Genomic DNA, 25,765 nt, shown 5'->3' with positions numbered 1-25,765 from the left:
AGTTTGTTAATATGGTAGATTTTCCAGTTTTCTAGCCTCAAAAATCAAACTCCAGCCACCAGAGAATAAGCCAGTAAAAGAGGCAGGACTGTGCATTTGTCTCATGAGAGGTATTAGGTAAGTTGCGGGGGATTCCTTAGTTTTTTCTTGTTCTTTACGCTCCTAAAAGTCTACCTCCCATGGGTATTTGTGGGGCCAGCTTTCTCGGTCTCGCACCCCACACACCCTTTCAGTACACTGCTGCACTCTTCCTTCTGGACACAGCGGCATAGAATGACTCTCCTGAGTTAGATGCTCCTTCAGGCAGGTTTGACAGACAACAACCCTGCCTCTCTCAGGTTTCTCTTGCTGTTCTTACTCCTAGCCTGCCTGATCCATTTCATTTAAGGACATTCAAAGAGCTGCCGCTTTCCTCTCTCCCCAAACTTGTCTTTTAGGAGAGGTTTCTCCCCAACTCCCTTGAACCTTTAGCTGAGCCTTGAAAATTGCTTCTCAGTCTGCCATCTTGGGTGATATTTCCAATGAATACCTACTCTGACATCATGATCTGAAGCTGAAGAGGCAAAAGATTTTGCTTCTAAGGAGCCCCGCCACCTGGCGTAAGAGTTCCTCCCCTAGGAGATTATGTATGTAATTTTATTTTCAACAAGTCTATCTAACCTAGTGTCCTAAGACTTTACCAGAATCACTAAGGTTGCTTTTTCTGATGCAGATTCCTAGACCCCACCTAGACTCATTAAATTAGACTTCATAATGGACAGACCCTAAGAGTCTCCATTTTTACCTTGATTCTTTACACCTCTATTGCAACAAAGGGCTTAGACTGAAAGCCTAGACCAGTTTCACCAAAGGATGGGTTAAGTAGGGTGGAAAAAGGGGGTTTTGGAGTCTCCTGATGTCGGAACTCTGTACTTATAAAGTTGTTGGCTGGCTCAGGCAAAAGAAATCGGGCAGCCACCTTCACACGAATCCTGATGTGGCACCAAGTGCAGCCTCAGAGGTCCAGCCACACAGCTCCCTCTCGGCCATCCCAGCTCCTGATAAATAGGTTCCTGGGCCAGAAGTGTGTCTACTAGCTTTCCTGGCCTCAGCCCCTACACAAGTTGCAAAGGGCAGTTTCCATTGTAGCACAGGCTCCTGGGATCCTATCGACTCTGTCTCTAAATTGAGGGCTAGAGGGAAGAAATGAGTAAGGAGCTCATCCATTCAACCACACTCTTTTTTTTTTTTTTTCCCCATAAAAGAGGTGGTGGAAAGGAGGAAGGGGTATATGGGAACTCTGTACTTTCTACTCAACTTTGCTGTGAACCCTTTGAAGCTGCTCTAAAAATAAAGTCTTTCTACACACACACACATACACACACACACACACACACACACAAAGGGGATGCTGGTTTCCGGAGCAAAGAAAGTGAGGGTATGATAGGAAACCATTTGGACACAGTACAGAACGTGTAGAATGATGGCTTGGTAAGCCTAGAAATCCTATAGGACCTTTAGTATAGAATAGAATAGAATAGAATAGAATAGAATAGAATAACACTTATTATAGAATAACAGTATAGAATAACACTTCCTATGCTCTGGCCATTTCCTTCGACTATTAGCATTTTAGCCTCAACACAGTCATGGCATCATCATCTCTGGTTTCAGAGCCCTGAGGTTCAGACTCGGTGATTTGCCCAGGGTCACCTAGCTAATGAGTGAGTAGCCCTGCCCGAAGTCACACACACATACTCTGACCTCATGCCCCTGGCTCCCCTCCACCACTGCTGCCTCTCGCTTTACTGGTACTTTATCTCAGAGGCAAGGGAGCTCTCAGAGGGCCACGTGCTGGCCCAACCTAAAAATAGCTCCCATTTATCAAGCACTTCGCTCTACTCTGCTAAGCACTTTGCACAGATTACCTCTTCTAATCCTCACAACCACCCTATGGGCATTACCGTCTCCATTTTACAGATGAGGAAACAGACCTGAGAGAGACTGTGATGTGTGGCAAGTCGCACAAGCTAGTTGGTGATGGAGCCAAAAGTGAGTCCAGGTAGTCCAGCTCCAGAGGGCAGACTCTACCTTCCCCACCACTAGGGGGGTGGCGGAGGGGATGGGGACAGACCCTGAAAAGGGCGAGTTGATAAGACTTTACAGCTCCCTGAACACTGCACAGAGAGAGGGGCCGTTAAAGGTGAAAGGTGTGCGTGTGAACCGCTGAGCCTGCTAAGCCAGGAGCCCCATTGTATGATCTGTGTGCGGGGCCAGAGGAGCTGTTTGAAGCTCAAAGCCTACCACACCCACCCCACCCCCGGGCTGTGTGAGCCGGGCCACCTCAGTCCTCTTGCGGCTATTCTGGGCTGCTGTCTGATCTCCCTCTCTTCCCCAGCCCCTACTTCAGCCCTTCTGCTGGGAGTAGCCGGGTGGGGAAAGGCCAGGCCAGTTACATAAGCCCATGGCTGGGACCCCGGAGGCCAGGCTGGAGAGCAGGTGCTTAGCCCCTCCCTCACCACCAACAGTGAAAATCTCCCTCTGGAGCCCAGCCTCCGGGCAGCCCAGCATGGAGGCAGCCACAGCTCCCGAGGTGGCCTCCTCAGGATCCACACTGAAGGTGAAAGAAACGAGCCCAGCGGATGCAGAAGGACCCCCAGCTTCACCTCGACAGGAGGCCGGCAGCCCCATTCCCCAGCTCCTGTCCCCTATAGAAGGTGACCCGTGGGGTTGGGAAGGGTGGGGCGGCTGGGTGGTAGGAGTTGGGGAGGATATCCCTCACCCCCTGACTGTACCTCCTCAGGTTTGTGCAGAGGGAAGCTTCATGGGATTGGTGCCTAGGGTGGGGGAGCATTCATTGGAGCCCCCACCCCTTTGCTTGGTGGATTCTTACTTGCTGCTCATGTGTCTTTGCTAGGTTTGTGCTTTTTAGCTGAGAAGCCAGGGGATGGTGTATGTGACGCTTTCCAGTGACTAAAACTGATCTGTTTATATTTTTACCTTTAATAACATGTCTGTCCCAGGGACTGAGGACCTGATATATACTAACGCCAGCCAGGAAGGGATTGAGGGGTGAGATGGTGGCCGTCTGGCTTAGAAGAGGGCAGTGAAAAGCTTACAGCAACTGAGAAGCTGGTGGTGAACGGTCCATGACACTCTGCCTCTCCTTTGGCAGTGCCACAGGTCCAGAACCTACCCCAACACCCCAGCTGGCTCCCATGGAAAATCCCAGCCTCTCAGGGTCTGAGCTCCATGGAAACAGAGCCCATCCAGGAGAAGCATTTGGCCTCCCTTCCACAGTGGTCTCTCTGAGCCCCTAAGCGAAGAGGCACTTTTGAGCCAGGAGGTGGTGGGCGCCCCTTCCAGTCCCAGGTTCCCTGCCAGCAGCCCAGCCACCCACTCCCCAGCTGCCCCTGGCTGAGGCCTCTGTCATGTTCACCTGGGCTGTCGCCCACGGTGCCTGGCTTGGCCGACCAGAGGTGGAAGGCAGGAGCCAGGCGTTTCCCGTCTCATATGCAGTAACCGGCAGAAGGAACCACGGGGGCTGCCTCAAACATTTAAGACAGTTACCTGCACAAAGTCTCTACTTTTGGCCCCTCGACATCTTAAGTGCAGGGGATGCAGAGACCACAAACAAGAAACGCATGAAACCCGAGGGTAGGGAGCGGTAGGAGAAGACGCTGTGACCTAGACTCAATTCCCAGGCTGCCTCCAGCAGCTTTGTGCCCTTGGACAAGCTAACCAACTACTCAGTTTCAATTTCCTCTCTGTAAAATGGTAATTACTAGTGTCTACCTAGTAGGGGGTTAGGAGGACTGTTGAGGTGACCCTAAGTACCTGGGAAGAGGCCAAATGACAATGTGAGTAGATAATAAAATATTTCCAAGTTAGGGGTGAAGACAGAGTTCTACCTGCAAACAGGGTTGAGTAGGGAAAGCTGGCTGCCACTTGTCATCCTCACGGGAGGCGCTGGGTTTCCAGGAGCTGTTTCAATGTCACAGGGAGAGAGCCGGCTGAGTTCCTTCCATTGAAAAAGAAGAGGTAGGGGAGCAGAGTTATTGTGAGCACACTAGGCTGGGATGGTCTTGAGACAGAAAACCATTTCTTCCGTAAGGATCCAGAGAATAAGCGACACAGGCAGAGAGAGAGTGAGAGCCGGGACTGCTGACTCCCAACTCGGCTGGTCTCCCTCCATAAGACCCTGGGGGAGGTCATCATCCGTCTCCGCCACGCTCCTCCCTCTGGCTGTGAGTGGGCACTCTGGGCCGTCGCTCCTGACAGCCCCCGGCCAGCCCAAAGTGCAGCCTCACCACCCCCGCGCCAGCAGCTCCACTCATTAGCATCCCAGAGGTCAGTGAAGGTAAGCAGTGCTTGTGATAGTTTGCAAAATATGTTTGCATCTGTTATCTGCTTAGAGAGGACAGGGTCCTAGCTCTGTCCTGTGACCCTAGGAAAGTCATTGCACCTCTCTGGGCTTCCATTTTTTCATCTGTAAATTGAAGGATGACCTTTTGATGGCTGTGGACCCCTAGGAAAATCTGATGAAATCTGTAGAATCTTATCCCAGGAAAAATGCTTAGAAAATGTTCAGGGGGCCCACAGAACCCCTGAAGCCCATTCAAAGGTCTTTCAGGGTGCCATGGACCCAGCCTAGATGGTCCCTATGTTCCCGTGAGCTCTAAGGTCTTTTTTTCCTCTTAACCCCTCCTGTACCTCACGGGGAGGACTGCCGGACCCGGAGGAGTACTGCAGCGAGCGTGCGTGTGCACAGGAAACGGAGCAGGCACCAGGGGCAGACACGCATTTGCAACGTCAAAATAAATTGTAACTGGCCAACATGAGCTTTTAGTCAGGAAAGCCTGCTATGTGGCTACAAGATGAGCAGACGTAGGCGGCCGGCACTGGGAAGCAAGTTTCCGTCTCCCCTCAGCACTGTACGGAGGCACTGGGTCCTGCAGGCAGCGCTGGGTGGGAGGCTGGGAGGCAGACTGTACCCCCGCCATGGAGAAGAGGAGACCCTGAGACCCAGAGGAAGGGCCCAGCTGCTGCTTTCAGAATAACTGCATCTCTTTTCAATCCAAACTCTTCTGTGTCTTCCAGCCTTGGGAAGCTGGAGCCCATGCCTGGGAGCAACCTTCCTTTCCTTCTTCCTTCTTCCTGCTTTCCTCCATCCTTCCTATCTTCTTTCTTCCTCCTACAAATATTTCTTTTATGCCTATCATGTGCCACACACTGCTAAAGAAATAAAAATAGGCAAAAATAACTCCCCTTGTGGAGATTACATTCTAGTGTAAGGAGATAGATAATAAATAAATAAAATATGTAAGATGTCAGATGTGATAAACGCTGTGCCGAAAAATGAAGCAGAGAGGGAGGGCACAAAGTGCTGGGGGTGGGAAACATGTCGGCAGTTTTAAACAGGATATTCAGTGAAGGTCCCATTAATTAGGTGCTATTTGAGCAGCAACTGAAAGGAGATGAGAGAACAATGTATGCAGATACTTGGAGGGAATGTCTTCCATGCAGAGAGAACAGTCTGTGCAAAGGCTCTGAGGCAGGAGTGTGTGCCTTATGGGTTGGGGCCACTGGGCCTGTGGCAGCGTGAGGAAGAGAACGGTAGATTTGCCGGCAGAGAAGTAGCAGGACCCTTGTGAAGACTGGTTCAACTCTGAGACTGGTGGGCAGCCTGGGCAGGGTTTTAAGTGAGAAACTGACATGGTCAGCTATAGGCTTTAAGGATTCTTCTAGCTGCTGAGCTAAGAATAGGCTGTAGGCAGGCCTGAGACACTAGCAAGATCATCAACTAAGGATGAGGACGAGGGAGAAGGTATGGAGGTCTTAGAAGAGGGAGGTACCCAATAGTCACCTGGGAGAATAGGAGGCAGAGTGGACTAGAACTGCCAGGGGCCATTTGGAGTTAGTAGTCACTGCTCATGGCCATCAGCTTACCGTCAGCCTCGCTTGTGTTTTTCCCCAGCGTGCGGTTGTGGGCACTGAGTGGGTGGAAAGCATGTCACTGGGGTTGGCCATTGCTAGGAGAGTGCAGTGGAGAAAAAGAGGAGTAAGGAATTTGAGTGGGGACACAAGGGAGGGAGTGTAATGACTGGAATCTAAGGTGGGTGGGAGAGAGAGTGGTAACAGAGAGGGTGACAGGGAGTGAAGGGGTAGGAAGACAGGGGATCAGAGGTCTCAGTGGTGCTGACGGATGGCTGGTAGCTGGAGCAGCAGAAGGGGAGCACTCTAGGGGCAGAGGCTGTGCTCGTCGGGGTTTGCCGGTTGATGTAACAAAGAGGCCTCAGAACTGAAGACTCAAAAACAATAGATGTTTATTTCTATGAAAAAGCTTCTGTTTCTATTTATTTCTATTAAAAACCGTTCTCCATGCAATGATTCCAGGACCCAGGCCTCTTCCCTCTTGTGGCTCTGCTGTGCCTCAGGGCCCTGTACTCAGCCACGCGGCTGCAGCTAACAGAAGAGGATGTAGAGAACGCATTTCTTGAAGGCCTTGGCTCAGAAGTGATTCTCATCATTTCCACTTGCACTTCATTGGCAAGAGCTAGTCTGATGGTCCTATAGCGAGGGGGCCAGGGCAGCCCCTTCCCAGAAGGTGCTACACTGTGGAAGAGACAGTATGCATTTGGGCAGGCAGTTAGCCACCCTCTGTCGTAGAGGTGAGGAGAGAGTGAGGCGCCTGAAATTCAGATTACAGGGGCTGCAGTTACTCAGCTAGAGAATGGCGAAAGGAACCAGGGGCTAGAGCCAGAGAGGACAACAGTGCTGGAAGAGGGGTGGGCATAGACGTGAGGGGCCCTGCAGGGACTGGAAGCGGGGGCGGGGGGGGGGTTGAGATCACGAAGATCTGGAACTGCACTGGAGAGAGTGGCCATCACACAGCAAGCGTGATGGGGAGGACCACCCCAAAGGAAGGGTGGCAGATCTTCTCAGACAGCAGTTGCCTGTTTCTATGTGCTTCTGTTTTTTCCTGACCTTAGTTTCACCGTCTTCAAGAAGGTGACACTCCTGTCCCACAAGGTACTTCAGAAGTCACCCTTCCTGTGACTTCCTCCAGGCAAGTTTCTAATAAGGCCAAGTCCACAGCCTGTTTCAAAGCCATCGCTCACCTTGTGCATTTGCCCTGTATGGGTAGCCATTCACTCACACAGGCCCGAGCACACACTCACACATGCGCATACTCTCACCCCCTTACACACATTCATGCACACACACACTCTATCTCTCACACTTGCACACACACACACACACACACAGCTCCCTCCCGTCTTTCGATGTGTCTGTCTTGTTCCTTCACTCTCCAGGCCATAAGTAATAACATCAGTGTGAACTACATGACACTTCAGGAATTGCTGGAGGACAGGCTTTAACTGTGTCAAGGGAAATTTTGAGAGAATATGAACATCTGTTTCCCCATGAGCACAGAATAAGGAAATGGGCATAAACTTCAGCAGAATGAAATTAGGGTAGAATTAAGAGGAAATTTCTAATCAAGAGGAGTCAAGATCTTTGGACTTTAAGTAGTCTCCTTCTCTGTTCATTTTATTTTATTTTATTTTTTAATTAAATTTTTTTTAACGTTTATTTATTTTTGAGACAGAGAGAGACAGAGCATGAACGGGGGAGGGTCAGAGAGAGGGAGACACAGAATCTGAAACAGGCTCCAGGCTCTGAGCTGTCAGCACAGAGCCTGATGCGGGGCTTGAACTCACGGACCGCAAGATCATGACCTGAGCCAAAGTCGGCAGCTTAACTGACTGAGCCACCCAGGCGCCCCTCTCTGTTCATTTTAAAGAAAGAATTAGACCACATTCTGTCTGAGGGAAAGACGACCCCACAGGTCAGAAGCCAATGTCTCTCAAAGGACTTTTTTTTTCAAAATGCCTTTTCCCCTACACTCCATGAAGGGAGAAAACCAAATTGTGGCTGTCTCAAACTTGGTCTTAGAAAACCTAGGTTGTGGGGCATCTGGGTGACTCAGTAGGCTGAGTGTCCAACTTCAGCTCATGTCATGATCTCACTGCTTGTGAGTTCGAGCCCCATATCGGGCTCTGTGCTGACTGCTCAGAGCCTGGAGCCTGCTTCAGAGTCTGTGTGTCCCTCTCTCTCTCTCTGCCCCTCCCCTGCTTGCTCGCTGTCTCTCAAAAATAAACATTTAAAAAATTTAAAAAGAAAGAAAGAAAACCTAGGTTGTGCTTTAGGGCTCTAGTCTTTGGCTCACATCCCTCCTGGCATCTGAGGAGGAGAAAGACCTTGGGCTTCAGGGAAAAGCCATGTTTCCCCAAGGTCGGTACAATTAACACCTCTCTTGACTGCAGATGTGTGAAAAGAGATGCCCCAAATGAGCCCTCCAATTAACATTCTTAGCAAAGGGCGAGGGCCCAGGTTGAGCTGGGAGGGAGTGTGCCGCTGCCTGGGCACCTGCAGCTGCCACACTGTCTCCTGCCACCTCCTGCACTGTCAGCTGCTTTTGCCCAAGCCTGTCCTCCTTCCTCCCCACCCCCCCGCCCCACTGTGGTCTGGGAGCCTGCTGAGAGCAGAATCCTCACCTACTAAGCCTCAGATTCAGAGCATTCTACTAACTTAATTTTGTCCCCTATCAATTCACATCTTGTCAGGGAATCCCACTTACAAACAAAGAACTGGCACAGGCGCCCCCCAGGGAGGAAGAGACTGCCATGCTAGCTGTGGGCCCTTCTCCTCTGTCTCTGCCTCCGCTGGGATCCCTTCTGGACCCTGGGCCATTCTGCTCATCTTCCTCCAAATACCACCATCTTTAAAAAAATATTTTTTTAAATGTGTATTTATTTTTGAGAGAGAGAAAGGCAGACTGCAAGCAGGGGAGGGGCAGAGTAAGAGGGAGACACAGAATCTGAAGCAGGCTCCAGGCTCCGAGCTGTCAGCACAGAGCCCGATGCGAGGCTCGGACCCACAAGCCGTGAGATCATGACCTGAGCGGAAGTCAGACACTTAACCGACTGAGCCACCCAGGAGCCCCATGAATACCACCATCTTAATTTATGTTCCACATAAAATTATTTCTGTAATTGTTCTCCTTAGTTCAGGTGAACCAATGCTAACATCTTCCAAAGTATCTCTCTAAGAAACAAGAGAAACACTAAGTGGGCACAAATAGATCAGTGGGCATGCACCCCTCTATAGAAGCCCATTCCCCACCTGAGCTCTAAGCAGAGCAGAACTCAGACAACATATCTTCCAGGTGTGAGGCTGGTCTCCTCGCCTCAACCTTTTCAATTCTTGAGGGTATCCCTCTGCCTTCCCCTCTTTGCTGCTTCCTCCTAAGAGCAAGATCACTGTCAGAGCCCTGACAAGGTGCGCAGGCCCAGGTGGACAGTGGAGGGCAGGTAAGGGGGCAGGTATGCTGTGCTCAGAGAACAGGCCCTTTGGACATACATTTCTAGACGGAGAGGCAGCACAACTTCACAAGTGTGTTTCTCTCTCCGAGCCCTTTCCTCCCTGTCTTCTTGATCCTGGCGCTCATCAAGCTCCCTCTGCATATGCAGGGGACAGCAGAGCCGGCTTCTCTCCAGCCCTCTCTCCAGCAAGTGTGAAGGGCTATTTCCTCATCCAACAGTGGGAAACCAAGCCCAACAAGATGAGGTTTTGACCCTCCTTTTCAACTGCCACCCTCTTTTTTTCACAAAACCCTTAAGTCATATCCGCTCGTTCTCAACTCCTTGGTCGCTTGCCGAGAGGGCCACAGGAGAGGAACACATCACACAAATGCTTCTTCTGTGTTTCGTGCCCCGCCCCCTTCCAAACCGCCAAAGTCGAACAGAGAAGTGTCGCCCAGCCGCCTGGGGCTCCATCGCTGTCACCGCATTCTTACTGGGGCGCCAGGCCCTGAGCAACACAGGCAGGCCAGCCGCTCAGAGCACCTGAGGAGGCCCCGTGTCACTTCGTTCCTGCTTTTGCCAGGGGCAGGGGTGGGTGAGGTGCAGTCTAAGAAGCACAGCCCAGGAGGAAACATAAGCCACACAGTGAAAAAGGAAACTAGATAAATAAAAATGGACAGTGTGCGCTATCTGTGTTTATATTTATTTCCAAAGGCAAAAAGTGATCTCGGGGTGGTGACAGGGCAGACCATGGGAAGGAGGTTCCTGCTCTCTAAACAGTGGGCTACAAATTGACGTGTAGGAAGAACACAGTAGAACCCCTACGTACTGTATTTTAAATTTCACCATTCAAAAGTTTGCATTGCATAATGTACATATTTAAACAGTTCAATTTGTAAGTGAACACACAGACCGTGGAGTGGAGTGCTCAGGAATGTATCGTGGGGAAATGTTACGTTATCAGAAAGTTTACAGCCCACTATCACGCAGTGGTGCTGTTTGCCTCGGTAGTGACCTGGATGAGGCTTTTTACGACTCCACAAAAGAACTGTGCAGAGAGGCCGGGGAGGTAGTGAGGAATGAGGCGCTGTCACATTCCACTTTTGACAACAGCAACAGGCGACTGTCTGCCTGAGGAAGAAGGAGACAGGAGCCCCGAGAAAGCTAGAAAATGGTGCAGTCTCAGCCAGGCCCCCAAGGGAACCAGGTGGGATGTTTGCACTTTCTCAGCCGAGGCAGCCCAAGACATCCGGAGAGGAAAGCGGTCACACCTGGTCGTCTTCCAAACCTCACACTCAGCACTTTTCCTGAGCGTCTCCTGCCTCCATCCTGGAAGCCAAGGGACATAAACTAATCCCTCGACTCACTGGAACAGGCCTGGAACATCAAGGAGCAGGGAGGGGTGGCCTAGTTTTCCCAGATTCCCAGAGTCTGTTGGTACAAAGCCATCCTCCACCAACTGGAAGAGCACCCCCAGGCGTCCACGCAGCATAGCCACACAGAGGAAGGGACCCAGACACCAGCTCCCTCTTCAGTGACGTCAGTGCTGTCCCGGTGGGTCCAGGGTGTTGACTCTGCCTGCAGAGTGGAAAACTTTCTCCTCCAGTGTGGCCTCAAACTGGGAAGCAGGGCTGACGCTTGGAGGTCCAGACTAACATTGAAAGTGGCTTTGATAAATGGAGTGCTGTTGAGGACAAATGCAGAAATGGGGTAGAAAGGCAAACCCCACAGGCTGGACCAGTCTGTGCACAAACAGAAAAAGGAAATCTCGGTTAATGAAGAGTCAGTAGCTGAGCATTACAAATTAAAAGAAGTAAGCGTCAGGCTCACATTCCAGTGCTTTCTGCCAAGACCTGAATGCTCTCCAGAGGATATTTCAGCCAATCACTCATCCCAAAATTCCAGCGAGACGAAGGGAGCAATCTTCCCATCCCCTAGGAGAGGACTGATTTGCCGAGCACCTGGGGCGTCTGCCCATGGAGCACAGCCGGGTGCAGTGTCCACCTCCTCTGAGCTCTGTGCCTACACTACAGGAGGCTCACCACCCACTGTTCTCTCTCCTTCTATCATTCAGAGCACCCCAAGATCTGGCTACCTCGAGCCCTGAGGCAGACCTATATCCGGAAGGTCGGAGACACCGTGAACCTACTAATCCCATTCCAGGTAAGCATGCTGGCCCCGAGCTGACTCCGTGTTGGGTCCGGGCCGGGACCAGGCCAGGGTGTTGATCTGGAAACAGATACTGAGAGTCCTGCTAGCAGTAGGGAAGTTGTCCTGGCCTGGAGTGGACGGGGCCAAGTCACCAGAAGTCTGGGGCAGAATGACTCTTCCCTCTGCACTCCTGAGGGGGGGATGGGGTGGGGCGTGGCCCCACGTGACCCGCTGAGGCTAACCTCTGCCCCTTGGTCAGCAGAGGTCTGGGAGCTCTCAGTTTGGAGAGTTCTCGGGAGTTTAGACAGCTATTGTTAGCCCCAGCTGCCTCGGGTGATCTAAACTCTCAGAGGGCAGGAGACTCAAAGCCAAACCCCTTCCTTCCTCCACATCCTTTCAGCTGTTGCTGAAAGATGCAGGTCCCCTGGGACAGTGTGCGAACTTCTAACTCAAGGCATTCACAGTTGCAAGTCCAGTCACCATGTGGACCTGGGGTGGATCTGGTCCCCACTGCAGCAGGGAGGGTCACGAGGTCTCTTGGGGCTGCTCAGCGCCTTACTCCCATTTCTCAGGGCAAACCCAAACCTCAAGCCACCTGGACACATGATGGCTGTGCCTTGGATGCCAGCCGTGTGAGTGTGCGCAATGGGGAGCGGGACTCCATCCTCTTCATCCGAGAAGCCCAACGTGCTGACTCAGGTCGCTACCAGCTCAGCGTGCGGCTGGGCGAGCTGGAGGCCACTGCCACCATTGACATCCTGGTGATCGGTACAGTAGGGGGAGTGGGAGCGAGTTGGTCCTCAGGCTAGAGGAGCCATCACAGACAGCTGGGGAGGCCAGGGTGACTCCCCACACCGAGTGTGGGGCACAGTGGTGGGTGAGGGGGGGCATAGCTGAGCAGAGAAGGGGAAGGGCACCCCTGAAGTGATTCCCATGCATATGTGAGCCGTACCCCGCCCACTGCCATGCTTGGCCCTTTCAGAGAGGCCAGGCCCTCCTCAGAGTATCAAGTTGGTGGATGTTTGGGGCTCCAATGCTACTCTGGAGTGGACACCTCCCCAAGACACAGGCAACACGGCACTCCTCGGATACACCGTGCAGAAGGCTGACACAAAATCTGGGGTGAGGCGCAGCTAGGGAGGGAGTGGGGAGGGAGCAATCACACGTTCTGGAATGGGGCTCTGCTACCTCCATGCGGTGAGCCGAGGTGGAGTGAGTTCACAAAACAGGCATCTCATTCACGGCATCTTCTTGGGCCCCCAAAGCTGTGGTTCACGGTGCTGGAACGTTATCACCGCACCAGCTTCACAGTCTCCAACCTCATCGTGGGCAACTCCTATGCATTTCGAGTCTTTGCTGAGAACCAGTGTGGGCTCAGTGAGACAGCCCCCATCACTGCTGACCTTGCCCACATCCAGAAAGCAGGTGGGGCGCAGAGACTCGGAGCTGGGAAGGGTGGAGGGTGGAGAGTTGAAGAAGGGTGGGGGATCTCAGGCACTACAGCAGGGCCCTTCTCGGTCTCCTCAGCTACCCTTCGCAAGACTGGGGGGTTTGCACAGCGAGATTTCTCTGAAGCCCCAAAGTTCACCCAGCCTCTGGCAGACTGCACCACGGTCATGGGCTATGACACCCAGCTCTTCTGCTGCGTCCGCGCCTCTCCCAAGGTAAGCAGGAGTTCTGCATGGTGGCCGTGCTGTGCTGCTCCCTGCTCCTGTCCTCACCTCCGCTACGTGGGAGAGCATTCTAAAACATGTGTTCCCATCACCATCGCCCGCCTCTTCCACCGCAGGTTACGTAGGTTAGGAACAGCTAGGGCACTTAGAGTCCAAGACAGGCTGACGTGGATGATGTTTCCAGTTTTCCTTTTAGTGTCTGCTCCTCTTCTGCGAAGATCACTTGCCGATCTGCTGGCAGTTGGGCATGAGCTTCAAGTTGTCTCTCTGGCAGAGGTGATGGAGTCCCGCTGGTTTCTCCTTAGTCACCCACCATGCCTCACCTGCTCAGGGCCATATGCCTACCAGCTGTCTAGAGTTGAGGCCATAACCCTGAGCAAGTCTACTTCCGATCTAGTCACTACTTCTGTACACTACACCGCATAAAACATCACTAACAACCTTACCAAGGGGGCGCCTGGGTGGCTTAGTCAGTAAGCATCTGACTTCAGCTCAGGTCATGATCTCGCAGTTCGTGAATTCGAGCCCCACATCAGGCTCTGTGCTGACAGCTCGGAGCCTGGAGCCTGCTTCGGATTCTGTGTCTCCCTCTCTCTCTGTCCATCCCCTGAGCAGAGACACTCTGTCTCTCTCTCTCTCTCTCTCTCTCTCTCTCTCAAGAATAAATAAACATTAAAATAAAATTTAAAAAAACCTAACAACCTTACCAAGTACCTTTTGCATAGGAGTCCTGGGCCAGAGTACTACATCTCAGAAAGAGGGTATCAATAAGCCCACTCTAGAAACTACTTTGTAACCAGAAGGGACAACACTGACTCCCTAGCCAACAGTGGGAACAGAATATGAATGATTCAACAACGAACATACAAAAAGAGGGGATTCTGAGGCCCGGTGCTTAGGAAGGGGAAAGAACAGAAGGTCCTACCTTTTTTCTACTCAGGAATACTTGATGAACAAGGCAAGGTTTCAGGTGCTCATTTCAACCAACAGAAGGAGCCTGGGAGGATTTTGAGGATACCAGTAAGGGAACCCCTCCCCCAATGTAAGGAATAGGGAACTTTCTCACCACTCCCATGCTGGCCCCCTCACCTTTATCTTGCAGCCAAAGATCATCTGGCTGAAGAACAAGATGGATATCCAAGGCAACCCCAAGTACCGAGCCCTCACTCACCTGGGAATCTGCTCTCTCGAAATCCGCAAGCCCGGTCCCTTTGATGGGGGCATCTACACCTGCAAGGCAGTTAACCCCCTGGGGGAGGCATCTGTGGACTGTCGGGTGGATGTGAGAGGTAAGGGCAGAACTCATACCCTCTCTCCACAGCTGGAAAATTCAGAGGCAGAGCCACAAGCCTGCATGGAGAAGGGTTTGGTTGGCTTCCCCTTCACGTGCTCTCGGCACTGGGCACCGTCATCATCAGGATGTATTTGAAGGGCCGTTTTTATTATCCAATATCTTATTTCTCTCCAGCATAATTCTGTAATATAGAAAGAATGGCTATTTCCATTCTGCAAAGGAGAAACCTGAAGCACAAGGTGGTGATCAGCTCCCGCCAAGATTCCCAGTATTGGTTAAGTGAGGAGTCGGCACTGTGGTGGGAAGAGCCCAAGCCTTCCCTTACTCAGACCGTTTTTCTTTTATACAGTCTTCGGCCCAGTCCAGGAAGCAGAGAGAGAGAGAATCCCAAGCAGGCTCCAGGCTCAGCGCAAAGCCCCTTGTGGGACTTGATCTCAGGATCATGAGATCATGACCTGAACCCAAATCAAGAATCAGACACTTAACCAGCTGAGCTGCCCAGGCACCGCCCCCCCCATACCTCTTTTAAAGTATTCATTCATTTATCTCTGCCTGTCACCTTGTTCAGATCTCCATCACTGCATTTAACATATTGTTACATAAGTGCCCATTTACTGATTTGTTTCTCATTTAACCCATGAGCACTGTGAGGGCAGGTACAGCCTGATTCACACTTGTCCCCCGGTGATGAGCCCAGTTTCTGACACAGTGGGCACTCTCTAAGTGTGCACAGCATGAATCAGGAATGAATGGGCCATTACATGCCCTATTCTTCCCCATGTGTGGACTCCTAATTACATAATGGACTCTCAAAAAACATGAGAAGTATATCCCTTCCCAATGCTCCACAAGAAGGTTTCCCAGAAATTTAGGGGCACCTGGGTGGCTCAGTCGGCTAAGCGTCCGACTTCAGCTCAGGTCACGATCTCACAATTCGTGGGTTCGAGCCCCGTGTCGGGCTCTGTGCTGACAGCTCAGAGCCTGGAGCCTGTTTCAGATTCTGTGTCTCCCTCTCTCTGACCCACCCCGTTCATGCTCTATCTCTCTCTGTCTCAAAAATAAATAAACGTTAAAAATTTTTTTTTTAAAAAAAAGGTTTCCCAGAAATTTCTGAGATGCTAACTCTGAGAAATGTCTGAATTCTTGCAGCTCCTCACTGAGGCTTCCAAAGATGATTAGGGCAACTCTGACAAAGGTAAGGAGAGGGACTGGGCTTCTGAATAGAGCATTTTGTATTTACAGTTAGTGTTGAATCTGTTAGTGTTAGCTAGGAATACATATCTGTATACAGAATACAGATCTGAATACATATCTGTATTCCTAACTAAGCCTTTCGACCATGCAGTCATTGATAACTACTTTCCTTTTAACCACTTTTTTTTGTAAGCTAATACTATCATCTCCATGGAAGGACTTTACCATAGTTAGTACTACTTTTGTCATGTCCTCTTTCTGTACTCAAAGTGATGATAGGTATTAAATCTAATGGTCCTCTGGAAAGGAGTGATAGCATCTATCCAAGTGTAAGGGGGCTCAGTGAAGGGAGGTGGGCAGGTGCTATAAGAAAAGGCATCAAGGGAACAGCCAGTAGAGTAGAGGAGTAGAGGTGGGTCACCACCACCAAGCGGCAGCAGTGTGGAAAAAGAGACAGGAAGCTGCTCCTGCTAACTGTTTCTACCGCCGTGTCATAAGCATGGTAAGAAACAGATTCATTTGCTTGTTTTTTACTTTGAAGTCTGTGGACTCCTCCCCTTCTGAGAGAAGAAAACCACCATTATCATCATAGGTCAGTAATAATTGAACATGCGGGTATGTGGTCCCAAGCAGCACATTACTGGCAAAGGACAACTCAGATCATCGTTTAAAATTTGATAGCTTCTTCAGATTCTAAATCACTCACAGTAGAAATGCTGTGCACGAACTAATGAGTGGGGTGAAAGAGCAGCTCATGGGAGAATTAGGGAGAACCAGTTCCCAATGTCTCCTGGGACTTGCAGTTCCTGGCTGATGAAAACAGAATGAACACCATCCCAGATGCCATTTATTTGAGCCCATCATTGATACAGATCAAATGGAAACCCTCAGGGACGCATTAAAAGTCCACATTTCTCAAGAGAGCTCTCTCTGCCAGTTGGCTTGCAAAGATAGCTCTCTGGCCATGCCTTAGTTCCCTCTCTGTGTTAACGTTATATTGTGTCGGGACTTGCCCTGTTACCTCTCTCTCAGCCAGCACACAGCAATAAAGCAGGGTAAGGAGAGAATTCATAGCACGGGACCCAGGGACCGTGAGGAGAATTGCCTCAGCGTCTTGGGTGTGCACTGGTTGTTTGCTGTTAGAGCCACAACATACCTTCTCTTTTCTGTGCCTCCAGGAAGCCTGACTGTGGGGAGATTGTGTCCTTAAGCAGCTCCAGCACAACATCTGCTTTGGACTAATCTAAATAAACGTGTGGATCCTCAGTGCAGAAGTGTCCATCTGTTTGAGCCTTTCTATATGGGAAAACCATTTAGAAAGTTGGAATCCGTTTTTTAAAATTGTTTGTTTATTGAGAGAGAGTGTATATGTGCAGATAGGGGAGGGGCAGAGAGAGAGAAAGAGAGAGAATCTCAAGCAGGCTCCGCACTGTCAGCAGAGAACCCGGCATGGGGCTCACTATCACCAATCGTGAGATCGTGACCTGAGCTGAAATCAAGAGTTAGACACTTAACTGACTGAGCCACCCAGGTGCCCCCTCCTCTTTCTTCTTATATCCACATTCTCTTCCACAGAGGTTTCTAACACTGTCCTCTTGTTTAGAGTCTATGACAGAGCTAAGTTCAACTCTATCCTGTGCCTGGTGCTGAAAGAGGTGCTGAACATGACTTGGTCTCTTCCTCTCTGATCTTTCCAGTATAAGTTGGAAAAGAGGATGCACATCCATCACAGAGATGCAGACACCAGAACACACATATACGTACATAGCTAATTAAAGACGAAGCACTAAGACTTGAGGGCTGGGAGACACTGAAGAAATTGGAGCAGAGTCTCACTAAGCCTTGGGGAAAGAATAAAGGTGAGGTGCTCTTGCTTACATGTTTGCTTTCATTCTCATAACAAGTAAGATATTAAAGCCATTCTGTAATGGAATCTGCAAAAGATAGCAACAGTTCCCCCCATCTTGGCTAGCAAGGGCATCGTGCTCTTCCCAAAGAGTTGGGGTCTGTTCCCCTCCCCTCGCATCTGGGCTGACCATGTGCCCTGCTTTAACCAAAAGAATGTAGTGGAGGTGATGCTGTGCCAGTCTGGGCCTAGACCTTAAGAGGTCTAGTAGTTGAATCTCAGGACAGATTTCCAAATTATGAGAGGCTGCATGCAGGACAACCCAGCATCCCAGCTGACAGCCAGCACCATAGCCCTAGATACGTGTGGCTGCCTGAGACCTTTCAGCGCTAGTCAAGTCCAATCCACTGGGACTGGAGTAGAGAGGTCATGGAGTAGAGACAGGTCCTCCTGGCACGACTGTCTGTAAAATCAAACTGTAAAATCATGAGATCTGGTGTTTTGAGCCCTAAATACTAGGGTGGTTTGTTACACAGTAGCACGTAACTGAAATAGTCTTCTCGACATCAGACACTGAACGTCAGGCTTTATCACTTTTAATCTCTATTTTCCAAATGGGGAAGTTGAAGTTCATAAGCTGCTCCAAGTCACGAAGCTGGTAAGTTAGCAGAGCTAGGATTGGAACCAGGTCTGCCTGACTTCAAGCTTTCTCTCTTTCCTCTCATCTCTTTCACCCAAGCGACGCTCAACTGTAGCAGGTCTGGGGGGTGGGATCATGGATCATGGGTTGTAAGGAAGAAAAGACCGCTAGGAGGCAGTAAATCTTAGGCAAGGCTTTGAAGAGGAGGAGGGTGTGTTTCGGCTGAGAAAACTGAGACAGGCTTTTCTGTTCACACCAAAGGTCTATTTTCAGCTGAGGCAAATGTCTATTCCAGCCTTTCTCAACTGGAGCACTATGAGAATGCCCCAATGCCCCCCAAGGCATCCATTATATGTCATGATTAACTTTTTCCACGCATCCAGAATGTCACTAGTTATGTAGCATCTTGGGAAAACTGAAAAACTAGCCACACAAATTATTTGTACGGTCAAATGCCCTTGCGGGACCCCTTGCTGCAACTGCCAGGTTGGGGAGAGAGGGGGACCAGAGTCCAGAGCCAGCTAGTCGGGGACACAATGGCCAGGAGGCCTCCCTTCAGCTGAAGCAGGGCCGGGGTCAGGAAGGAGTGGAATACACCCAGCTACGATGCCCTAAGGATCAGTTAGACCTCTGGCCTCAGCCCACCGCCCCATGCCTCTGCTATCAAAGTACTCAAGGTTCCTATACGCTGAACCTTCACGGTGAAGGAATAAAATCTTCACGCTGAACAAGACTTCCAGTCATAGTTAATCTTCCCACATTCAAGAAGAACTGTACTGGAATCCTTAATTTTGTCATTTATGCCCTCAACACTAGGGAGTTCCTTCTGAAGTAAGGTCTACCACGTGCCAGGGAGGGGGTGTAATCTCTTCATTAATTCTTCTATTCACTATTTATCCAAAATCTTGAACATCTGTTCATAGATGTCATTTTAGGGGTTGGGCTGAGGGGGACAAATAATTCCCAGGTTAGTGGCCTTAGGCTGAGTAAAGAATTCTTGTGCCTGAAATCTATATTTTCTGGTTTTGTTGTTATTCTGATGGAGGAGAAAGTAGTTCAATTGCTTTTTTTCTGGTACTGCAACAGCTTTCAAAATCATAACTGGGTGACAGGAAATTGGAGATGAGTTTCCATAGGAGGAACTAACTTCCAATTTGCTACAACTGCGTCCCCACTCACCTGAGGTTGGGAAGAAGCAAGGGCGGGGTTTCCCCAGTCAGGCTGCTCCTCGGCCCAGCAGGAATGCAGTTAATGAGCAGCTTCTTTCCCTTCATTCTTCACTTTGCCACCACTTGCCTGGAGAGAGGGAAACTGCTGGCTCTGGTCTTCCCACCTCCACAGAACCTGAATCCTACAAACAACCAAAATTCCACCCTCACCAACAAGCCTACAGAAAACCAGGCAATCCTCTTCTCCCAGTTCTTCTTCACACAAGCCTGCAAGTTCTGGGCCACCACCCCCCGCCCTTTGCCTTAGCACCCCCACTAAACCCCAAGGCTCCTTTGCTTGCTGTGGCATTTCTTACAGTAACATCTCGTGCCTGCAAACCTCATCACCTCAGCTTCACAGCTAAAAACTAGAAAGTAAACAAACAAACAAAAAAAAAGCCTCTAAATAGCCAAAAGAATGGTCATAAACTCTGGAGACTAAAGTTCTCCAGCCATTGTTTCAAATTTTTAGAACATTTCTAAGAAGCCCTGTTAACTGGTGGCCCCAGTCTATTCACAGGCAACACTTGGAAACAACAAAAAGATCTCTAATAAGTAGGCTTACGCACTTCACAAACACAGCTTTTAGTTTAGAGGTAGCAAGTTACAAACACCCCTCAAAAGCCCCTAAGGCACAAGGTATAAACTTGACTCTGGTAGTTCTAGCCATGAAACCATGACTGACGGTCAGGGTTCTTGCTCTGCAGATAAGCGAGAGGTCAAATACACTCAAGCCTGCCTGCCTTGTGACAGAGGAGTCACGGCTGAATTGGACCCAAATCTCCGTGTCCAAAAAACCTGTTTACCTCGGGTTCTGAATGTTCTCTTAAAATAATGATGGAAGATGTACTTCTTAGAGCACCTCAATATACCAAAGTAGTGAATGGATAAAGAAGATATGGTGTATACATACACAATGGAATATTACTCCGCGATCAAAAAGAATGAAATCTTGCCATTTAGCAACAACGTGGATGGAACAAGAATGTATTGTGCTAAGCAAAATTATTCAGTCAGAGAAAGGCAAATGTATGCTTTCACTCAAATGTGGAATTTAAAAAACAAAACAGATGAACATATGGTAAAGGAAGGAAAAATAAGATAAAAACAGAGGGAGGCAAACCAAGAGACTCTTAAATACGGAGAACAAACTGGGTTGCTGGAGGGGTGTTGGGTTGAGGGGAGGATGGGGTAAATGGGTGATGGGCATTGAGGAGGGCACTTGTTAGGATGAGCCCTGGGTGTTATATGTATGTGATGAATCGATAAATTCTCCTGAAACCATTATTACACTATATGCTAACTTGTATATATTTAAAAAAAGATAACGGAGGCTGTACTTCTTAGAGAACCTCAATATACCTAAAATATAAATGTCTAGGTGCTTCCATAACTTGGAAAAATCACAAATGAGGAAACATGGCAAACGCGATGCTCGCAAACGGAGTAAGCCCCTGAAAACAAATTTCCTCAAGAGAAGCGTTGGGTTTAGGGTGACTGGTGCTCGGAGGTCCAGCGGGGAGCCTGGCTTCGCCCAGCTGGCAGGGTGAGAAACGTACAGTCATTGGTCAGGTCCCTCGCACGCCGCCACGAGGCCCCGCCTCCTCCAAGGAAAGTCTCCCGGACACCCGCGCGCGCAGGCGGCCTCCCCGCCCTAACCCACCGGATGAAGTCTGTTTTAGAACCGCTCTCCACACAGCCCCCACCTGCAGACTTCCGGCCGGCTGGTCGATACCGCCCCGCCCCTGAGGGCAGGGATGTTGGGAACCACCAATCACGGAGAGCATGTGGTGAGAGTGGGTGGGGCCTGAGAGATTCGAAAGGAGCCCCACCCCCTCAGGGCTGATTCCCGGGACTAAGTGGTGGGAGGCAAGTGCTTTCTGCGAGAGGTGAGGCGGGGCGGAAAGTAAAAACAGAGGGTGGGCTGGAGGTGTGGTGTGGGTGTGGTGCCGTGTGAGTGGAAAGGTGGTTTGGGGAAAGAGAGAACCGGAGGATGGTGGCGGAGAAGAAGATGGGGCGCGCAGACCGCCCCCGGTGAGAAGAGCCCAGGTTGTAGGGGGGCGGCAGGGCAACCTGAGGAGGGGGATGGTGCTTTCTCGGCACCTTCCCCGGAGTTCACAGGGCTAGTTACAGGGGCAGGTGCTACCCCTGGGACCCTTGCTTTATCTCCAGCATGATCCTCATCCCCTGGCTTGCACCCTGCGTTTAGCTGGGGGCCTTGGGCAGGATGGAGACCTGAAGAAAGGTGTATTATGTCTCCAGCTCAGGTCAAATCTGACTCGTGCACCTGCTGGCTGGAACATGGAAGATTTAGAGGAAGGTAAGAAAGTAAGGAGGGCGGAGTAAGGCGCTGCGACTGAGAACGGCGTTAGGGACCCGAGGCTGGCATTCCTTCCTTCCTCCCCTACAGATGTAAAGTTCATAGCAGATGAGACCTTGGACTTTGGAGGGCTGTCACCATCTGACAGGTACCAGCCTCTTTAACCTACTTGCTTTCCTCCAACAGTGCCTGTCTGCCTCTGTCCCCTTAGTGCTGAAGTATTGTCCTCTGGGGTCTGGGTTGGTAATTGGGGTTGGGTGCCCTGGGGTTGCTGGGTGACTTGTTGACATGGGCCCCTGTGACACTTTTGGGGGAGGGGAAAAGGGATAAGCTGGAATGAGATTTCAGGATGTTAAGAAGAAGGGTAAGTGGATTTGCTCCGTCCGCATCCTGGCATAATTTCCAGTGTCAGTAAGTGCTAAAGGCCTATGAGGCCTCATAGAACGGGGCATCTCATCACCTAGAGACCACCCTCACAGCCAGCATGGGCTTCCGGGTTTGGGGTTGTGTCCCTGGCTCTGTTGTGGAGGAGTTGCCCAGTCTCCTTTGCAGTCTCCTGCTCTCTTCTGTGTGGGCATGGCGCCTGGTTTGTTTTCTGTCTCAGTCGTGAGGAGGAAGACATAGCAGTGTCGGTGACTCCAGAGAAACCCCTCCGAAGAGGACTCTCCAATCGAAGTAATCCAAATGCAGTGGCCCCAGCCCCCCAGGGGCTGAGGCTCAGCTTGGGTCCCCTTAGTCCAGAGAAGCTGGAGGAGATTCTCCACGAGGCCAACCGGCTGGCAGTTCAGCTGGAGCAGTGTGCCCTGCAGGAGCAGGAGAGCACGGGTGAGGGCCTGGGGCCTCGCAGGGTGAAGCCCAGCCCCCGGCGGGAGACCTTTGTGCTGAAGGACAGTCCTGTCCGAGACCTGCTGCCCACTGTGAGTTCTTTGACTCGGAGCACCCCCTCCCCAAGCGGCCTGACACCCCGACTCCGGAGCGGCGATAAGAAGGGGTCAGTCAGGGTTCTCCGGGCAGCATCTGGAAAGAGGCCCTCCAGTGTGAAAAGGGTGAGTTTGGAGGACCTGGGTTGGACGTGTGCCCTCAGACCCAGTGCGTGACTCGGTACAGCCATAGAGTGGTTTCCTCGTTGGTAAAGTGGGGATAGTAAAATTCTACCTCAGGACTGTTGGAATTGAGCAAAATACCATAAGCAAAGCACTTAGCACAGTGTCTGTGCATAACTCTACACGGTCTATAATAAGCTCACGATAAATGGTATTGGTGAGGATGACGATGTCGGCAGCGAACGTCTGCCCTTGCTTCCTGGGATCTAGGCAGCTCTCCACCTCTATTCCTCAAACAGCCAGCAGAACAGATTCTTTTTCCATTCTAGTCCTATTTTTTCTCTCTTGTATTTCAGGAGTCACCCACTTGCAATCTGTTGCCTACATCCAAAAGCCCAGCATCTTCTCCTCTTGCCCGATCTACTCCTCCAGTGCGGGGCAAAGCTGGGCCCAGTGGGAGAGCGACAGCAAGTGAGGAGACTTGGGCAGCAAAACTGTGGGTGAATGGGAGGAGGGAGGGTATGGAGCTGACCCCAAAATTCCTCTACTCCTCTCCACCAGGCCCGCCTACCCCTGTCAGACCAGTCTTGGCCCCACAGCCTCCTACCGGCAACTCTCAGCGCCTCTCTCGGCCGCAGGGAGCAGCTGCTAAGCCTTCCAGTCGACTGCCTGTTCCCTCTGCCATCCCCAGGCCTGCCAGCCGAATGCCACTCACCAGCCGGAGTGTACCACCCAGCAAAGGTACCCTGCCTCCAGCTTCTCTGCCACCTCGGAAAGGACTTCCACGACCAAGTGCTGTAGGGCACAAAGGTGAGGAAGAGTGGACGTAATGGCTGGAAATCAGGAGGAAGAATGCCTACCCTTGCCCAGCTTGAATGCACCCTCCCAGAGCTGGGAACAGTGACCCCTTTCTCCATCTTCATTACAGCCCAATTTGAAGATGGGGAGACTGAGCTAAGGAGAGATGTGGGCCCGGGCAAAGAGTGTGAACTGTGGTTTTCAAATACTTTATGTTTTGTAACCTTGGGTGGGAGGAAAGGCACTAATCCCAGACTCACTCGGGGAGGGTCATTTGAACTTTCTGCTCACTTATTTCTTTTGTTAACCCCCATTAAGTTCCTGTTTCCCAGCGGCCAAATCTTCCCATCACTGCTGCCACTCGCAGCAACCCGCAGCCCCCCAGGAAAGTGGCAGTCCCAGGACCCACCAGGTAAGACTGGTCGAGATGCTCTCTCTCCCGTCACTGAGGCTTCCAAACTGTTAGGCACACCAGCCCTGAATCCTGTGTGGCAAGATGGGAATGAAGAGGGGAGACTAGAGGGTCAGGGAGTCCCATTTCTTCCTTCCCTGAGGAACCTCCACTCAGCTCGGTGACAAATAGGCTTGAAGAAGAGGGGAAGTTTGTTTATTTATTTAGAGAGAGAGAGAGCAGGGAAGAGGGGCAGAGGGAGAGAGAGAAAGAATCTTAAGTAGGCTCCATGCTTAGCACACAGCCTGACTCAGGGCTCGATCCCACAACCCTGGGATCATGACCTGAGCTGAAATCAAGAGTCAGATGCTCAAGCAACTGAGCCACCCAGACAGCCCAGAAGAGGGACAGTTTAAAGCAGTTCTTCCTTCTGACTCTTTAGGTAAAGAGATCAGTCAGCAAGCAAAAATTCAGGAGCAAACCACTACAGTCACTGCCTGGACTCACCTCTCCTCGACCTCCCAAGCCCTCTCATGGAAGGCAGGCCCTGACTCCAGAAGATTCTGGCCCAGGAGCAGGAGGAAAAGATGCCACCAGGGCTGGTGCCCCAGGAGTGAAGAGATGGGAGATGGGGTGGATTAGGGTTGAGCTGGAGGGGAATCAAACTCTGTGGGTTGAAAGAGGATTAGGAAAAAGAGGTCACCTCCCAACAGTGAAATTAACAAGCAGAAAATGAGAAATGCGGGGAGAGTGGTTTGTCCTCTTCCACCCCCACTCTTGTGTTCAGTCCCAGAGAGTTTGATCTTCTTCCCAGGCTTTGGCTCACTGGACATTTACATGTGAATGGCCTCTGTAGCTAACCTCCCTGCTCTCTGAGGAACAGTCCTGAATCACATCCTCTACTGGATGCAGGCCTGTTTGGAGAGGCAGAGGCAGGCACCTGGTCTCTAGAACTTATTTCCTGTGAATTCTGTGACTCTTAAGAGGCCAGTTTATGATAAGCTTACATCGATCTGCGTTTTTCTAAAATAAAATGAATGTATTTTTATAATCTCTGTATGTGTGAAAGTAAATGCTCCAATTTCAAACAAATGCGTAGTAAACTCCTGTGTTATTCCAATGAGGGAGCCAGGAGGAGCCTCCCAGGCTGGGGCCTCAATAGGCCGAAGGCTTTTGTGATTGCAGCTCATCCAGCTGTGACTATCCACCCTCCCTTTGTTGGCATTAGATGGGAACAAGCTGCCTTTTCACAGGATTTATGTTACTGGAAGGTCCAGATCAAGTAAAATATAGCTTGATTCACACTATGTGAGGTTATCAAGGGTCTTGGTCAATTATTCATATCCTAAGCTTGCTAAGCTTGGGTGTCCTTTCCTGGCAAGAGAATGAAGCCTTTTTTTTTTTTTTAAGTTTATTTATTTATTTTGAAAGAGAGCGAGAGAGAGTGGGAGCAAGGGAGAGTCAGAGAGAGAGAGGGAGAGAGAGACTCCCAAGCAGGCTCCACTCTGTCAGGGAAGAGCCCAATGCGGAGCTTGAATCCACAGACTGTGAGATCATGACCTGAGCCGAAATCGAGTTTGGACACTTAACCTACTAAGCCACTCGGGCACCCGGAGAATGGAAACTTCTGAGAATGCCTCATCATCTAGCCTGCGGTACTGAGATGAGGGGACCCTTTGATGGTTCCCCTGGTATTCAGCTTCACTGCTTCGGTAGAAGATACTGGAACACCTCGTCACGTATATCATTAGAATTGTTGGTGTTCTCTTCTTATGTCCCCTCCTAGACGTGAGGGTTGGCACTAGGTTTTAGAAATCTCTGCAGTGCCTAGTGTTGTCATTTGTATGTGGCAGAGAACTT

At 50.6% G+C, this 25,765-nt stretch overlaps 2 protein-coding genes and 1 long non-coding RNA gene across 5 annotated transcripts; 2 read left to right on the top strand and 1 right to left on the bottom strand.

Annotated features, from left to right (window-relative positions):
- Positions 1–60: 60 nt before the first annotated feature.
- MYBPHL (myosin binding protein H like) lies at positions 61–16,924 on the top strand. Of its 2 annotated transcripts, none has more exons than XM_015534976.2 (10): positions 61–2,031; positions 2,508–2,696; positions 11,422–11,510; positions 12,071–12,266; positions 12,481–12,620; positions 12,764–12,923; positions 13,026–13,162; positions 14,274–14,460; positions 15,615–15,660; positions 16,838–16,924. In XM_015534976.2, exons 1-9 carry the CDS (start codon positions 1,989–1,991, stop codon positions 15,623–15,625), a joined length of 1,152 nt encoding a protein of 383 aa, XP_015390462.1. In that variant the 5' UTR covers positions 61–1,988; the 3' UTR covers positions 15,626–15,660; positions 16,838–16,924. The 2 variants fall into 2 exon arrangements, with proteins under 2 accessions (XP_015390462.1, XP_015390463.1); XM_015534977.2 differs by having other exon boundaries at positions 61–2,041.
- On the bottom strand, positions 14,349–20,993 carry LOC122241549. The gene is made up of 3 exons (XR_006221781.1): positions 20,913–20,993; positions 19,325–19,496; positions 14,349–14,646 (listed from the first exon to the last, which is right to left on the bottom strand). It is a non-coding gene; the product is annotated as an uncharacterized LOC122241549 (long non-coding RNA).
- Positions 20,994–21,036: 43 nt separating this feature from the next.
- Positions 21,037–24,783, top strand: PSRC1 (proline and serine rich coiled-coil 1). 2 transcript variants are annotated; one of them, XM_042998130.1, is made up of 8 exons: positions 21,037–21,143; positions 21,616–21,673; positions 21,764–21,821; positions 22,278–22,719; positions 23,073–23,187; positions 23,278–23,526; positions 23,833–23,926; positions 24,348–24,783. In XM_042998130.1, the coding sequence occupies exons 1-8, from the start codon at positions 21,111–21,113 to the stop codon at positions 24,349–24,351; spliced, it is 1,053 nt and encodes a 350-aa protein (XP_042854064.1). In that variant the 5' UTR covers positions 21,037–21,110; the 3' UTR covers positions 24,352–24,783. The 2 variants fall into 2 exon arrangements, with proteins under 2 accessions (XP_042854064.1, XP_042854066.1); XM_042998132.1 differs by lacking the exon at positions 24,348–24,783 and having other exon boundaries at positions 23,833–23,930.
- The last annotated feature ends 982 nt before the right edge of the window (positions 24,784–25,765 follow it).

The sequence above is a fragment of the Panthera tigris genome, chromosome C1 (genome assembly GCF_018350195.1).
Source record: "Panthera tigris isolate Pti1 chromosome C1, P.tigris_Pti1_mat1.1, whole genome shotgun sequence".
Taxonomy (NCBI): domain Eukaryota; kingdom Metazoa; phylum Chordata; class Mammalia; order Carnivora; family Felidae; genus Panthera; species Panthera tigris.
The sequence above is the reverse complement of the archived record's forward strand: the minus strand, read 5'-3'. Positions and strand labels throughout refer to the sequence as shown.